Source organism: Pristiophorus japonicus, chromosome 4 (genome assembly GCF_044704955.1).
Source record: "Pristiophorus japonicus isolate sPriJap1 chromosome 4, sPriJap1.hap1, whole genome shotgun sequence".
NCBI classification, from domain to species: Eukaryota; Metazoa; Chordata; class Chondrichthyes; family Pristiophoridae; genus Pristiophorus; species Pristiophorus japonicus.
In genome coordinates, this window is record NC_091980.1 from 72512913 (window position 1) to 72529934 (window position 17022).

Below are 17022 nucleotides of genomic sequence, written 5' to 3' on the forward strand. Positions count from 1 at the left end.
TCACAGGTGAGACAGATGGTGGTTGGAGGAACCGGAGATTCGGGTATCTGGGTTGCCATGCGCTCCTTCTGCTGTCGATGCTTGGCTTCAGCTTGCTCTCGGCGAAGAGACTCAAGGTGTTCAGTGCCTTCCCGGATGCTTTTCCTCCACTTTGGGCAGTCTTGGGTGAGGGATTCCCAGGTGTCGATGGGGATATTGCACTTTTTCAAGGAGGCTTTGAGGGTGTCCTTGAAGCATTTCCTCTGCCCACCTGAGGCTCGCTTGCCATGTCGGAGTTCTGAGTAGAACACTTGTTTTGGGAACCTCGTGTCAGGCATGTGGATGATGTGGCCCATCCAGTGGAGCTGATCGAGCGGGGTCAATGCTTCGGTGCTGGGGATGTTGGCCTGAGCGAGAACACCAACGGTGGTGTACCTATCCTGCCAATGGATTTGCAGGATCTTGCAGAGGCAACGTTGGTGGTACTTCTCCAGTGTTTTGAGGTGCCTGCTGTACATAGTCCATATCTCTGAGCCATATAGGATCTCTGAGAGTATCACTACTGCTCTGTAGACCATGAGCTTGGTGCCGGGTCTGAGGTCCTGGTCTTCAAACACTCTCTTCCTCAGGCGACCGAAGGGTGCACTGCACACTGAAGGCGGTGTTGGATCTCGTTGTCGATTTCTGCCCTTGTTGACAGTAGGCTCCCGAGTTATGGAAAATGATTCACGTTGTCCTAGGCCTCGTCATGGATTTTGATAACCTGGGGGTAGTGCAGGTTGGTAGAGGACATTTGTCTTACGGATGTAAGGCCCATGCTCTCATACACCTCGGTGAAGGTGTTGATGATGGCTTGGATTTCGGCCTCCGAGTGTGCGCAGATGCAAGCGTCGTCTGCTTACTGTAATTCAATGACATAGGATGGAACAACCTTGGATCTGGCCTGGAGGTTGCGGAGGTTGAACATATTCAATTTTTTCCCATAATTTAGCTCCACTCCAGCAGGGAGCTTGCTGAGGGCGAGATGGAGCATTGGAGCAAGGAAGATGGAGAAGAGCATCGGTATGAACATGGAATGGTTCGGTGGTGGATCCGTTGGTCAGGATCACGGCTTGCATGTCATCGTGGAGCAGATGGAGGATGGTGACAAACTTTTGAGGGCAGCCAAATCTGAGGAGGGTGCTCCATAATCCCTCACGGTTGAGAGACGATGGCTTTTGTGAGGTCGATGAAGGCCATGTACAAGGGTTGATGCCGTTCCCTATATTTCTCTTGTATCTGCCGTGTGGTGAAGATCATGCCAATGTGCCCCTTAGTGGGCAGAATCCGCACTGCGATTCTGGGAGGAGCTCTTCAGCCACAGGGAGAAGACGACTGAGGAGGATTCTTGTGATGACTTTCCCGGTGGTCGACAGCAGGGAGATTCCGCAGTCGGACTTGTTACCTTTCTTGAAGATGGTCACGATTACAGCATCTTTGAGATCTCCTGGCATGATCTTCTCCTTCCAGATAAGAGAGATGAGGTCATGTGTTATGTCTTCAGATGCTCTAATAATGACTCCACGAGACAATGTGTTATGCTTGAACTGTAGTGACCTTAGTCCATTTAATGTAACTCCAGAGTGAGGATCATACATGGTGGCCTGTCTTTTATACTAGGCCTGGCACACCTGTACAGGTAACCTACAAGTCTCCCACGGCAGTGCCCTCTAATGGCACACCTTGTACAAGCAGTAACCATGTAGGATACATGATATCCAGCTTCTCCAGCATGTTTTAGTGCTTCGGCAGGGATATCATTGCTGCTGTTGCCTTGTTGTTCTTCAGTTGTCGGATGGCCTTTTCAACCTCGTGCCGGATTTGAGTTGTACTGAGATGGTGGCGAGCAGCTTGCTGTGGACTAGAGTCGAGGATACTCATGTCGAAGACAGAGTTTCAGTTAAGGAGATCCTCGAAGTGCCTTTATGAGCACCTCTCCATTCTTGGCCAGTAGTGGGGTAGGGCCTTGGGTGCTTGGGCCGTAGGTTGCCTTGACTGCGCTAAAGAATCCTCGCACGTCGTGATTGTCAGCTAGCTACTGGATTTCTTGTGCTTTCTCCACCCACCATCTGTTCTTTAGGTCGCGGATTCTCTGTTGGACCTCAGCCTTCAGGCATCTATGGAGCTGCTTTCTTGCTCTCGAGTTGGGTTGCTGTTTCAAGTTCAGAAATGCCTTGCGCTTGTGGCTTATTAGCTCCTGGATCTCCTGGTCATTCTCGTCAAATCAGTCTTGGTGTTTCCTGGTCGAGTGACTGAGCGTCTCTTCGCAGATGCTAATTATCGAAGCCTTAAGGGTTGGCCAGGCACTGTGTACACTCTGCGTCTCTGGGTCACTGGGTGTCGTCAGGTTGGTAGTGAGGCGTTGGCTGAATAGGGCTTTCTTAGCAGGATCTTTGAGTGCTCCGGTGTTGATTTTCCTGTGGCATTGTTTCTGTTGCTGTTGCTGTTTTGAGGCAATGTTGATGGTGATGACAGAGTGAATTAGAAACATAGAAACATAGAAACATAGAAAATAGGTGCAGGAGTAGGCCATTCAGCCCTTCTAGCCTGCACCGCCATTCAATGAGTTCATGGCTGCACATGCAACTTCAGTACCCCATTCCTGCTTTCTCACCATACCCCTTGATCCCCCTAGTAGTAAGGACTACATCTAACTCCTTTTTGAATATATTTAGTGAATTGACCTCAACAACTTTCTGTGGTAGAGAATTCCACAGGTTCACCACTCTCTGGGTGAAAAAGTTTCTCCTCATCTCGGTCCTAAATGGCTTACCCCTTATCCTTAGACTGTGACTCCTGGTTCTGGACTTCCCCGACATTGGGAACATTCTTCCTGCATCTAACCTGTCTAAACCCGTCAGAATTTTAAACATTTCTATGAGATCCCCTCTCATTCTTCTGAACTCCAGTGAATACAAGCCCAGTTGATCCAGTCTTTCTTGATATGTCAGTCCCGCCATCCTGGGAATCAGTCTGGTGAACCTTCACTGCACTCCCTCAATAGCAAGAATGTCCTTCCTCAAGTTAGGAGACCAAAACTGTACACAATACTCCAGGTGTGGCCTCACCAATGCCCTGTACAACTGTAGTAACACCTCCCTGCCCCTGTACTCAAATCCCCTCGCTATGAAGACCAACATGCCATTTGCTTTCTTAACTGCCTGCTGTACCTGCATGCCAACCTTTAATGACTGATGTACCATGACACCCAGGTCTCGTTGCACCTCCCCTTTTCCTAATCTGTCACCATTCAGATAATAGTCTGTCTCTCTGTTTTTACCATCAAGGTGGATAACCTCACATTTATCAACATTATACTTCATCTGCCATGCATTTGCCCATTCACCTAACCTATCCAAGTCACTCTGCAGCCTCATAGCATCCTCCTCGCAGCTCACACTGCCACCCAACTTAGTGTCATCTGCAAATTTGGAGATACTACATTTAATCCCCTCGTCTAAATCATTAATGTACAATGTAGCTGGGGCCCCAGCACAGAACCTTGCAGTACCCCACTAGTCACTGCCTGCCGTTCTGAAAAGTACCCATTTACTCCTACTCTTTGCTTCCTGTCTGCCATTCAGTTCTCAATCCACGTCAGCAGACTACCCCCAATCCCATGTGCTTTAATTTTGCACATTAATCTCTTGTGTGGGAGCTTGTCGAAAGCCTTCTGAAAGTCCAAATACACTACATCAACTGGTTCTCTCTTGTCCACTCTACTGGAAATATCCTCAAAAAATTCTAGAAGATTTGTCAAGCATGATTTCCCTTTCACAAATCCATGCTGACTTGGACCTATCATGTCATCTCTTTGCAAATGCGCTGCTATGACATCCTTAATAATTGATTCCATCATTTTACCCACTACCGATGTCAGGCGGTGGTCCGTCCAACAGTCGTCAGCTCCCGTCATGGTGCAGATGATGCACACGTCTTTGCAGTCTCTCGCTCGGCCGATGATGTAGTCTAGCAGATCTCAGTGCTTGGAGTGAGGGTGTTGCCATAAGGCTTTATATTTGGCCTTCTGACGGAACAGGGTATTGGTTATGACGAGGCCGTGTTCTGAGCATTTCATCAGGAGGAGGGTGTCATTGGAGTTGGTTTCCCTACCCACTCTCTGCGAACATACCTCTCCAGAGGTCAGTGTCCTTTCTAACTCTGGCGTTGAAGTCGCCAAAGAAGATCAACTTGATGCTTGTTAGGACTCGGGACAGGGATTGTTCGAGGCTGGAGTAGAATTCCTCTTTGGTCTCGTCTGTAGCTTGCAGTGTTGGGACGTACGCGCTGAAGACCGTAGTGTACTGGTTCCGGGCTAGGGTGAGCCAAACAGTCATGAGGCATTCGTTTATCCCGCAAGAGGCGTCTTGGAGACGGCCCACTCGCTCGTTTTTTACGGCGAAGCCTACCCCATTGAGACGGCGATCTACTTCTGGTCTGCGTTTCCAAAGAAGGTGTGGCCACCATCTTGTTCGTTGAGCTGGCCTTCCCCTGCCCGCTGGATCTCACTTAGGGCGGCGATGTCTATGTCGAAGCGTCTGAGTTCCCGGGCAACAATAGCAGTGCGGCGTTCCGGTCTGTTGCTGTTGAGGTTGTCCATGAGGGTCCTGACATTCCAGATCTCGAAATTCATCTTTTTTGTTCTCTGTGGGAAGCTTCTGCATTTTTAGTTTATCTTTCACATATTGAAGGAGAACAAGAAAAAACAGGAGCATTTGATCACAAACAATAATCAGTCAACCCAGCAATCTCTCGGCCTCATAAAAATTCTTGCAACTGAGGTTTAAATTTCTGGCTTCTTCAAATTGTTTCCTGTCTCTTGTTTTATTTTGCAGTGCTTTCAAACAACTATTACTATTCTGAAATCTTACAGAAACCCTCCCTTGCTTTTGCAAAGTTCCCAACTGTTGCCATTTACTCACAATTCAGAGAACATTAGTATCTCCATCAGTAAAATTGTATTGCTTCGAAATATTTCCCCCTATTTGCAGTTCGGCTGACTAAAATGTATTCCATTTTTAAAATCTGCCCCTAATAAAGATGAGTTACTACCGTGCACTCCCCTCTATACACATATCTTATTCAGCAGCTCCTCTCTCTCTCAGATTGACCCACCTCTGCATTTTCAAAATGTCCAGCACTCTGTGTTCTCTGCACATGCGCAGGGTCACTTTTGATCTCAAAATTGCGAGAGAATGCGCTCGCATGCGCAGAGAATAAAAAACGCACGGTTTCCAGGGATGCTGCTTGCCTTTAGTAAGGCAAGCAAGATTGGCGACTTTTATGCCCTTTGCCACCGTCTGCTCCTGCCAGCTACCACAACACATCGCCACCACCGAGACTCAATCACCAAAAATTGTGGGAGTGCGTAGCAGTGGTATTCTGGTGGTTCAAAAGTCGCAACCGCCGGAATACCGCTAAGAATCCGGTGGCAGCGATCCCAGGGGAAATTCTAGCCCATGGAGACTTGCAGGCAAAGTAAACAAAAGCCCTGGATTCATTTAAGAACCAAGTGGCTGCTGAAACAAGTTGCACACCAGCTACCACATGGGCTTGACAGAGCAAGGTCTTGGTCCAGTGGCAAGGGGATCCAAGATGACTGGAGACCAAGCTACGCTGTATGGGCCTAGTACATACACACACAGATGCTCCTACTGTCCTCCTTTCTCCTTCCTGCAGGACCTCTCTCCCTGGGTTTTATAGGATGCAATGGCAGCCTCACGAACTTACTGTTGAGACCCAATGTCATAGTGTACTTTAACGTGCTAAACAAAAAGCTCCCAAGACATCTCACATGAATCTCCTGGACTAAACCAATTTTCTTATGTCTCTCATTTTCAGAATGGAGAGATTAGGCCAAAATATTGCAACATGACTGCTAGCATTAATTATTTGCATAGTCTTAAGCCGAGAGGATTTAAAAAATCCTCCTCACGGTGAGAATTCATCTTTTAAAGGGCTCTGGATGCTGAGATATTCATGATAAAAGGTGTGTGGTAGTTAACACCTTAGCTAAAAGGGGTCCCGCTGACCAGACTCCCTCTAATGGGAATTACATTATCATATAATCACAGTAAGTATGGGCCACCTGAGTAATGCTTGAAGTATGTGTATCCGTACATCACATTTCTTGCATGGTGAAGGAGGAGTCAAAATTGATTGGTCTACAGCATAAAGCCTCAGTTGAGATGGACTCACTAAAATCTTCCTCACAACAGTAGTTACTACTGTGTAAATTAGTCTGTGAAGAAAGATTGGAGAACTCTTCAGTCTTGAAGGAGATGTTTGAGAGGTAATTAAGGGAATCAAGGGATATGGGGATAGTGCAGGAAAGTAGAGTTGAGGTAGAAGATCAGCCATGATCTCATTGAATGACGTAGCAGGCTTGAGGGGCTGAATGGCCTACTCCTGCTCCTAATTCTTATGTTCTTAAGTAATATATGGAAAAGATAAATCTGGAAAATCACTCTCAACTTGAAGAATAAAACAAGGGATCACAGGTTTAAACCAGTCAAAGACAAGTTTAAGACTGATTTCAGGAAGTTCTTCAAACCGAGTGATAACACATGGGGCTAGAGTTTCCTCTCAAATCACCCAGTTACCACCCGTTTTCATAAGAAATGGAAATTACCACCCGTTACCGTCTGCGATTAGCGCCGGTGGATATTTGGGCCTACCATTGCCGTCGGTGTTGCTGCACATCGACCGCCCACATTTCCCGCCCAAATATCGATCAAAATTCCCCAACAGCACAAATTTCCACAAAAATGTTGTTTTTACCACCCGCTACTGCTCAGGATCGAAACCGCCCATTTTTTCGGTACTTACCTTACTTGGGCCCAGGGTTATGCCTCCATTTTGTTTTTTCGTTCTCTGTGGGAAACTTCTGCATTTTTAGTTTATCTTTCACATATTGAAGGAGGACAAGAAGAAACAGGAGCATTTGATCACAAACAATAATCAGTCAACCCAGCAATCTCTAGGCCTCATAAAAAATATTGCAACTGAGGTTTAAATTTCTGGCTTCTTCAAATTGTTTCCTGTCTCTTGTTTTATTTTGCAGTGCTTTCAAACAAGTATTACTATCCTGAAATCTAACAGAAACCCTCCCTTGCTTTTGCAAAGTTCCCAACTGTTGCCATTTACTCACAATTCAGAGAACATTAGTATCTCCATCAGTAAAATTGTATTGCTTCGAAATATTTCCCCCTAATTTGCAGTTCGGCTGACTAAAATTTATTCAATTTTTAAAATCGGCCCCTAATAAAGATGAGTTACTACCGTGCACTCCCCTCTATACACATATCTTATTCAGCAGCTCCTCTCTCTCTCAGATTGACCCACCTCTGCATTTTCAAAATGTCCAGCACTCTGTGTTCTCTGCACATGCGCAGGGTCACTTTTGATCTCAAAATTGCGAGAGAATGCGCTCGCATGCGCAGAGAATAAAAAACGCACGGTTTCCAGGGATGCTGCTTGCCTTTAGTAAGGCAAGCAAGATTGGCGACTTTTATGCCCTTTGCCACCGTCTGCTCCTGCCAGCTACCACAACACATCGCCACCACCGAGACTCAATCACCAAAAATTGTGGGAGTGCGTAGCAGTGGTATTCTGGTGGTTCAAAAGTCGCAACCGCCGGAATACCGCTAAGAATCCGGTGGCAGCGATCCCAGGGGAAATTCTAGCCCATGGAGACTTGCAGGCAAAGTAAACAAAAGCCCTGGATTCATTTAAGAACCAAGTGGCTGCTGAAACAAGTTGCACACCAGCTACCACATGGGCTTGACAGAGCAAGGTCTTGGTCCAGTGGCAAGGGGATCCAAGATGACTGGAGACCAAGCTACGCTGTATGGGCCTAGTACATACACACACAGATGCTCCTACTGTCCTCCTTTCTCCTTCCTGCAGGACCTCTCTCCCTGGGTTTTATAGGATGCAATGGCAGCCTCACGAACTTACTGTTGAGACCCAATGTCATAGTGTACTTTAACGTGCTAAACAAAAAGCTCCCAAGACATCTCACATGAATCTCCTGGACTAAACCAATTTTCTTATGTCTCTCATTTTCAGAATGGAGAGATTAGGCCAAAATATTGCAACATGACTGCTAGCATTAATTATTTGCATAGTCTTAAGCCGAGAGGATTTAAAAAATCCTCCTCACGGTGAGAATTCATCTTTTAAAGGGCTCTGGATGCTGAGATATTCATGATAAAAGGTGTGTGGTAGTTAACACCTTAGCTAAAAGGGGTCCCGCTGACCAGACTCCCTCTAATGGGAATTACATTATCATATAATCACAGTAAGTATGGGCCACCTGAGTAATGCTTGAAGTATGTGTATCCGTACATCACATTTCTTGCATGGTGAAGGAGGAGTCAAAATTGATTGGTCTACAGCATAAAGCCTCAGTTGAGATGGACTCACTAAAATCTTCCTCACAACAGTAGTTACTACTGTGTAAATTAGTCTGTGAAGAAAGATTGGAGAACTCTTCAGTCTTGAAGGAGATGTTTGAGAGGTAATTAAGGGAATCAAGGGATATGGGGATAGTGCAGGAAAGTAGAGTTGAGGTAGAAGATCAGCCATGATCTCATTGAATGACGTAGCAGGCTTGAGGGGCTGAATGGCCTACTCCTGCTCCTAATTCTTATGTTCTTAAGTAATATATGGAAAAGATAAATCTGGAAAATCACTCTCAACTTGAAGAATAAAACAAGGGATCACAGGTTTAAACCAGTCAAAGACAAGTTTAAGACTGATTTCAGGAAGTTCTTCAAACCGAGTGATAACACATGGGGCTAGAGTTTCCTCTCAAATCACCCAGTTACCACCCGTTTTCATAAGAAATGGAAATTACCACCCGTTACCGTCTGCGATTAGCGCCGGTGGATATTTGGGCCTACCATTGCCGTCGGTGTTGCTGCACATCGACCGCCCACATTTCCCGCCCAAATATCGATCAAAATTCCCCAACAGCACAAATTTCCACAAAAATGTTGTTTTTACCACCCGCTACTGCTCAGGATCGAAACCGCCCATTTTTTCGGTACTTACCTTACTTGGGCCCAGGGTTATGCCTCCATTTTGTTTTTTCGTTCTCTGTGGGAAACTTCTGCATTTTTAGTTTATCTTTCACATATTGAAGGAGGACAAGAAGAAACAGGAGCATTTGATCACAAACAATAATCAGTCAACCCAGCAATCTCTAGGCCTCATAAAAAATATTGCAACTGAGGTTTAAATTTCTGGCTTCTTCAAATTGTTTCCTGTCTCTTGTTTTATTTTGCAGTGCTTTCAAACAAGTATTACTATCCTGAAATCTAACAGAAACCCTCCCTTGCTTTTGCAAAGTTCCCAACTGTTGCCATTTACTCACAATTCAGAGAACATTAGTATCTCCATCAGTAAAATTGTATTGCTTCGAAATATTTCCCCCTAATTTGCAGTTCGGCTGACTAAAATTTATTCAATTTTTAAAATCGGCCCCTAATAAAGATGAGTTACTACCGTGCACTCCCCTCTATACACATATCTTATTCAGCAGCTCCTCTCTCTCTCAGATTGACCCACCTCTGCATTTTCAAAATGTCCAGCATTCTGTGTTCTCTGCACATGCGCAGGGTCACTTTTAATCTCAAAATTGTGAGAGAATGCGCTCGCATGCGCAGAGAATAAAAAACGCACGGTTTCCAGGGATGCTGCTTGCCTTTAGTAAGGTAAGCAAAATTGGCGACTTTTATGCCCTTTGCCACCGCCCGCTCCGGCCAGCTACCACAACACATCGCCACCGCCGAGACTCAACCATCAAAAATTGCGGGAGTGCGTAGCAGCGGTATTCTAGCGGTTCAAAAGTCACAACCGCCGGAATACCGCTAAGAATCCGGTGGCAGCGATCCCAGGGGACATTCTAGCCCATGGAGACTTGCAGGCAAAGTAATGGAAACAAAAGCCCTGGATTCATTTAAGAACCAATTGGCTGCTGAAAGAAGTAGACAACAGTGTCATTCTGGATTGATGAGCAGTGATGGGCCCAAAAGACTCCTTTATCTATAATTATTTTATGACCTGGTTAGGGAACTGACTGAAGATAAATTGGATAATTAAAATTCTTTGGAACAGTACAGTATGGTTCCAGTCTTGTTGGAACTGTGGGAATTTCCTCTGTAGTATACAAGCAGTTACTGTTTAGTATTGTAGATTGTAATATTAGACCTGTATTCTGAAACTTTATTTAGTCGTTCTTGAAAGCTAGAGCGAAATCTCAAGGTTTTGTCTTGAAGTTTTTAACCTGTGGTTGGTTAACTCCTTTAAGAGTTGTTGCGAGTCCAAGGCAGTGAAAATACAACATGATAAGATTGGAAGGATGAGATTTTGGAATCTATTTGGCTTTTCTCATTTCTTGTTCTACGTCCAAATATATCTAAACGGTAGATTCTGAATGTGGAGACCATCAGCCTTGGGAAGGCTGCATTGCCTCTCAGGCCTCCTGACTGCTTCTTTTGCTTTCTTACACAAGATCAGATCGAATACGGTACTCAGTACCAAAATTACTCACATATTCCTTTACATTCTTCGTTTTCACCGCTTTGTAAGAGGAGTATGCTGGGTACAGGGTGCCAAATATTAGCCTGTGGGAACACAAACAGTATAATTAATGGATAAAAGGAGAGAGGAAGATTCAGAAAATAGTATAGTTAGTGAAAAGAAGGATCAGCAGGACTCAAATTAGTAGGTCAGTGAGGAGGACAGTTTAGCAACTGGTACATTAGTGGAGTTCAAGTCAAGAAATTGTATTGTTAATGAGAAGGGACTAGTAGCCTACTCTGAATTTCAATATATATCCTTGACCCATGAATAAAGAGCAACTCCATGCAATTATACAGTCAGCAATTCTTACCTGTTGAATTAATCAGAACTTCGTTATACAAGTAAGCAACCTTTACCCTGCTTAGTTCATAAGAACGACATAAAGTTAAATTGGGTATGATCCTAACCCTGCTGAATAAAATTTTAGACATTTTTAGTACTAGAGCAGGAACTCTACTATGTTGGGCTCACATGAAAAGTTCTTTGGAAAATCTCTTTTTATTGAAGGTGGGATGGTCAAGAAGCAGGAGGAGCCACGTGCTATTCATATAATTATAATGTTACATGCAACTACTATGCTCTTTTGCAACTATGTTCAGTACAGCAAGAGTTACAGGTTAACCTATAAAATAGGATACATTCAATTGGGCTCAAAATTGGCCAGGAGTTGCTCCGTTTGTTTTGGAGCAACTTGATTTTTCTGGAGTATCTTAAAAATCCCCATTTTGCACATTCAATTTGCGCCAGTGTAAGTGAGTTAGTTACGATTTTTTTAGTTTAGTTTAGTTTTTCTCAAAAGGGGGTGTTACCAGCCACCTACGTCAGTTTTGGCCATTTAGGCCACTTTAGACAGTTAATAGTTGCTCGAAATCTACTGAGGCCAGCGTATGTGGCCACTTCAGAAAATGTTTGCGGAGAGTTAAGAAATCAGCGCAGGTAGGTACATCAGAGGCCAGCAGAACTTAATGACTTGACTAAATTATGTGAATAGGATCAAACAGCTATACACGACATAATATGACAACCTTCGCAAGGTTAATTTACGATACAACAGAAGCATTCATGGAATCTTAAACTACAAAAATAAAAGAAGTAAAAGATAGTTGAATTAAATTGACCTAATTTCACAACTAATTTAAACAACTATTTGTTTGCAATGATTATACTGGGCCAAAATTGAGCCCATATTATCTAAATAAAGTCTACTTCAATAAATAAGATATTCTCTCAGTGTTCCTCCGTCACTTATGTTCTTCTGTCACAATAGCACCAGGTGAATAGGCTTGACAAATGGTCACCACTATTCATAAGCGACAAAACATATTTACATAATTCTTTCAAAATATTCTAAAGTCCAGGAAAATGATAAGCCATTAAGAAAGTTAAAAAATAGCTACAGTGCATAAAATTTCAAACCTGAGGTCGATCGCACCGGGAGGCCACTTGGCCAGGGGTAGGGGTGGACATCAGGTCCCACACACACAGCGGCTGCACAGAGAGAGGCTGGGGGCAAGGAGCTACTGCACATGCGTGGACACTTCACTGCACACATGCAAACGTCCCGGCACTGTTTTCCGCGCAGGACGCTGGCTCCGCCCCTGACCTGACTGGCCACGCTGAGCGAAGACCGAAGAGAGGCCAGACAGCGGCCAAAGTGGGGAGCGATTTTTTCGGTGCATTTATCAACGGAGAAAAGCTTCGCATCTCCGGTAAGTGCACCAGAAAAAGGGGTGGACCAAATTTGAGCCCAATGATTGCTACTATATATGCTATAGAAGAAGCAAATCACATGTTAGCCAATATGCTGCAATATTGTGCGATGCTCTTGTTATGTATGCATGTTAATATATGTACTGTAACACTAGACCACTGAATGTACCTTCACTCTGTATACACTATACCTGTACACCAGAGGGTGCTGCTGCTGGAGACCTAAGGGTCACCTGTACACTGCAGGTAACCAAATATAAAAGGGAGATCACCTCTTGGTGTCCTCACTCTAGGAGCTGCAATAAAGGACTAAGGTCACTACAGTGCAAGTACCATAACCTTACCTCGTGGAGTCATTATTAGAGTGCTTGCATACACAATAACTGGCGATGAGGTTACGAATTTCCATGCACAACAACATGTCTAACCTAAGCAACTTCCAACAATTCGCTGATGGGGAAGATTGGGATGCCTTTGTGGAAAGGCTAGAACACTTTTTCATCGCGAACAACCTGGCTGGAGACTCACCGATCTCGCTGGCAAACAAACGCAGAGCCATCCTGCTCAACAGTTGTGGGCCCATTATCCATGGCCTCGTCAGGGACCTACTAGCCCTAGTGAAGACGACAACCAAGACCTATGCGGAGCTCGTAATTTAAAAAAAAGAACAACTTAAACCTAAAGAGAGCATCCTCACAGCCAGGCACCGGATCTACACCCACCGGCGTCGCGAAGGCCAAGAAATTGCAAAATATAGAAACACAGAAAATAGTTGCAGAAGTAGGCCATTCGGCCCTTCGAGCTTTCACCACCATTCGATAAGATCATGGCTGATCATTCCCTCAGTGCCCCTTTCCTGCTTTCTCTCCATATCCTTTGATCCCTTTAGCCATAAGGGCCATATCTAACTCCCTCTTGAATATATCCAATGAACAGGCATCAACAACTCTCTGCGGCAGGGAATTCCACAATGAGTGAAAAAGTTTCTTCTCATCTCAGTCCTAAATGGCCGACCCCTTATCTTAAGACTGTGTCCCCTGGTTCTGGACTTCCCCAACATCGGGAACAATCTACCCGCATCTAACCTGTCCTGTCCCGTCAGAATCTTGTATGTTTCTATGAGATCCCCTCTCATCCTTCTAAACTCCAATGTATAAAGGCCCAGTTGATCCAGTCTCTCCTCATATGTCAGTCCGGCCATCCCGGGAATCAGTCTGGTGAACCTTCACTGCACTCCCTCAATAGCAAGAATGTCCTTCCTCAGATTAGGAGAACAAAATTGAACACAATATTCCAGTGAGGCCTCACCAAGGCCCTGTACAACTGCAGCAAGACCTCTCTGCTCCTATACTCAAATTCCATAGCTATGAAGGCCAACATGCCATTTGCCTTCTTTACTGCCTGCTGCATCTGTATGCCAACTTTCAATGACTGATGAATCATGACACCCAGATTTCGTTGTACCTCCCCTTTTCCTAATCTGCCACCATTCAGATAATATTCTGTCTTCGTGTTTTTGCCCCCAAAGTGGATAACCTCACATTTATCCACGTTATACTGCATCTGCCATGCATTTGCCCACTCACCTAACCTGTCTAAGTCACCCTGCAGTCTCTTAGCATCCCTCTCACAGCTCACACCGCCACCCAGTTTGGTGTCATCTGCAAACTTGGAGATATTACACTCAATTCCTTCATCCAAATCATTGATGTATATTGTAAAGAGCTGGGGTCCCAGCACTGAGCCCTGCGGCACCCCACTAGTCACTGCCTGCCATTCTGAAAAGGACCCGTTTATCCCGACTCTCTGCTTCCTGTCTGCCAACCAGTTCTCTATCCACGTCAGTATATTACCCCCAATACCATGTGCTTTGATTTTGCACACCAATCTCTTGTGTGGGACCTTGTCAAAAGCCTTTTGAAAGTCCAAATGCACCACATCCACTGGTTCTCCCTTGTCCACTCTACTAGTTACATACTCAAAAAATTCCAGAAGATTTGTCAAGCATGATTTCCCCTTCGTAAATACATGCTGACTTGGACTGATCCTGTCACTGCTTTCCAAATGCGCTGCTATTTCATCCTTAATGATTGATTCCAACATTTTCCCCACCACTGATGTCAGGCTAACTGGTCTATAATTACCCGCCTTCTCTCTCGCTCCTTTTTAAAAAAGTGGTGTTACATTAGCTACCCTCCAGTTCATAGGAACTGTTCCAGAGTCTATAGAATGTTGGAAAATGACCACTAATGCATCCACTATTTCTAGGGCCACTTCCTGAAGTACTCTGGGATGCAGACTATCAGGCCCTGGGGACTTATCGGACTTCAATCCCATCAATTTCTCTAACACAATTTCCCGCCTAATAAGGATAGCCTTCAGTTCCTCCTTCTCACTAGACCCTCGGTCCCCTAGTATTTCAGGAATGTTATTTGTGTCTTCCTTCGTGAAGACAGAACCAAAGTATTTGTTCAATTGGTCCGCCATTTCTTTGTTCCCCATTATAAATTCACCTGAATCCGACTGCAAGGGACCCACATTTGTCTTCAACTAATCTTTTTCTCTTCACATATCTGTAGAAGCTTTTGCAGTCAGTTTTTATGTTCCTGGCAAGCTTCTTCTCGTACTCTATTGTCCCCCTCTTAATTAAACCCTTTGTCCTCCTCTGCTGAATTCTAAATTTCTCCCAGTCCTCAGATTTCCTGCTTTTTCTGGCCAATTTATATGCCTCTTCTTTGGATTGAACACTATCCTTAATTTCCCTTGTTAGCCACGGTTGAGCTGCAGATCTAAGAAGATTGGCTGCACCATGTGATTTTGGCGACTACCTCACTGAAGCACTAAGGGACATCTTTGTTATTGGAATCGGCCACGAGGGCCTCCTCCATAAACTGTTCTCTGCGGACACTATGATCACCCTGCAGAAGGCAATCAAAGTGAGCCAGGCCTTCATGATTTCGGTCTGCAACTCCTAACGGATGATGACCCACACCCAGGACTCTAACCCGACGAGTACAGTGAACAGAATGGCGACTTTCAGAGGCAAGAATGCTGCCCCAAGTCCCGCAACCCTGAGTCCACTCCATGGGGCCAACCGGCTAGGCTCGTGCTGGTGCTATGGAGTAAACCACAGGGCTCACAAAGACTATACCTGCAAAGGCTGCAACACTAAAGGTCACCTTCAGCGAACGTGTAGAAAAAGTTTTACTCACCGAGTCGCTGAAGAGTTGGCCGATCACCCGAGCTCCGACACTGATGAAGACGAAGCTGCTCAACCCCTCGAAGAGGAGTACGGAATATATACCTGCTCCACCAAGAGTTCCCCGTGGAAAATGGAAGTGGAAATCAACAGGGTTCCAGTCTCGATGGAGATCGACACAGGGGCGAGCCAGGCGTTGATGAATCAGGCGGCCTTTGAGAAACTCTGAGACAATCCCGCCGAAAGACCAAAAATGTCCCCAAACGAGGCAAAGCTGCTCATCTACACAAAAGGCACCATCCCAGTTGTTGGCAGTGTGGACGTCCAGGTGTCTCATGGCGGTGCGATGCACAAGCTCCCCTTCTGGATTGTTGCCGGTGATGGTCCTACGCTGCTGGGTAGAAGATGGATGAGGCAAATCCAAATCGGATGGAGCGATGATGGTCTCTGAGCCCTGGCGATCGACATCCACGCAGCCCCAAACTTGGATCCATCGCAGCACCTGGAAATCCTACTGTCCAGCTCGACTGCGCGGTGACGACACAGACTGCATAACTCAGCGGCGAGATGATCCAACCTGAACGACCAGACTTCACCTCCGGGCTCCAGTAGCAGGACTCCAAGGGAAGAAGATCAGCGCAGAAGGTAGATTACTGGCGTCCGTAGCAGAATCTGGGGAGAAAAGGATCACCACAGCCTACCTCACGGAGAGAGAGAAGATGGCGCTTGCACCACGAGGCGAAGCAACTGGAATCAATATGGCCGCGACCAGAGCACGAGGAGCAGCGTTGAGGGTGCAACACGTGTCATCGAGCGGCGAACCGGATTGGGGTAACGATTGCAACGCCCCCTTAAAGGAGACCGGCAACCTGAAACAATTAAACGGACAGTTCCACTCTAGGTACAGCGATGCCAGTAATATTAAAGATAAAAGTGTAGTAAATGAATGCAGGTATACAAATGTACTGTTAAATGGTGATGTCGGCAATGCTAATGGAAGAAATGTAACGAATACTTCAAAAAGTGATGTAAGTAACAAGTATGTACCATTGAACAATGATGCCAGTCATGCTAACGTGATAAATGTAACCTTGTACAGAGATACCGATACACAAGAAAGCGTTGAAAGTGACAAATGTGAAAGTGTAAAGAAATATAATAATGTCGAGTCGACTAGTCGCGATCGGAGCTAATGTGTCATGTATGCTAATGATAGAATAATAAATGATACCGGGTTCTACATGTATACTGTCAATGCCAAAGGAAACCCCCCATGGGAAACACCCAGATCTAGCGGGTTACCTGATCATGTAGCCTGCACTTCCGGGACCAATGTGATGCCCCAATAAGGGTTCACACACACCCAGTGGGAGCATACCCACTGCAGGGACATCGGTCAATGGGCAGCATAGCCACCACCACTGGCAACCTGCCCCAGATCGGCCCTACCCCCCCTGGCCACCAGGGCCAGCACCGGGAGCAAGAGGCCAGTACCCTCCAGCTTT

General features: G+C 45.5%; 1 protein-coding gene across 2 annotated transcripts in view; it reads right to left on the reverse strand.

The window, feature by feature from the left end:
* reep2 (receptor accessory protein 2) overlaps positions 1 to 17022 on the reverse strand; it is a 231472-nt gene that overhangs the window by 130713 nt on the left and 83737 nt on the right. For both annotated transcript variants that reach the window (XM_070877242.1, XM_070877241.1), the window contains exon 2: positions 10577 to 10649. In XM_070877242.1, coding sequence (XP_070733343.1) covers positions 10577 to 10649 — 73 coding nt within the window. The remainder of the gene's footprint in view (positions 1 to 10576; positions 10650 to 17022) is intronic.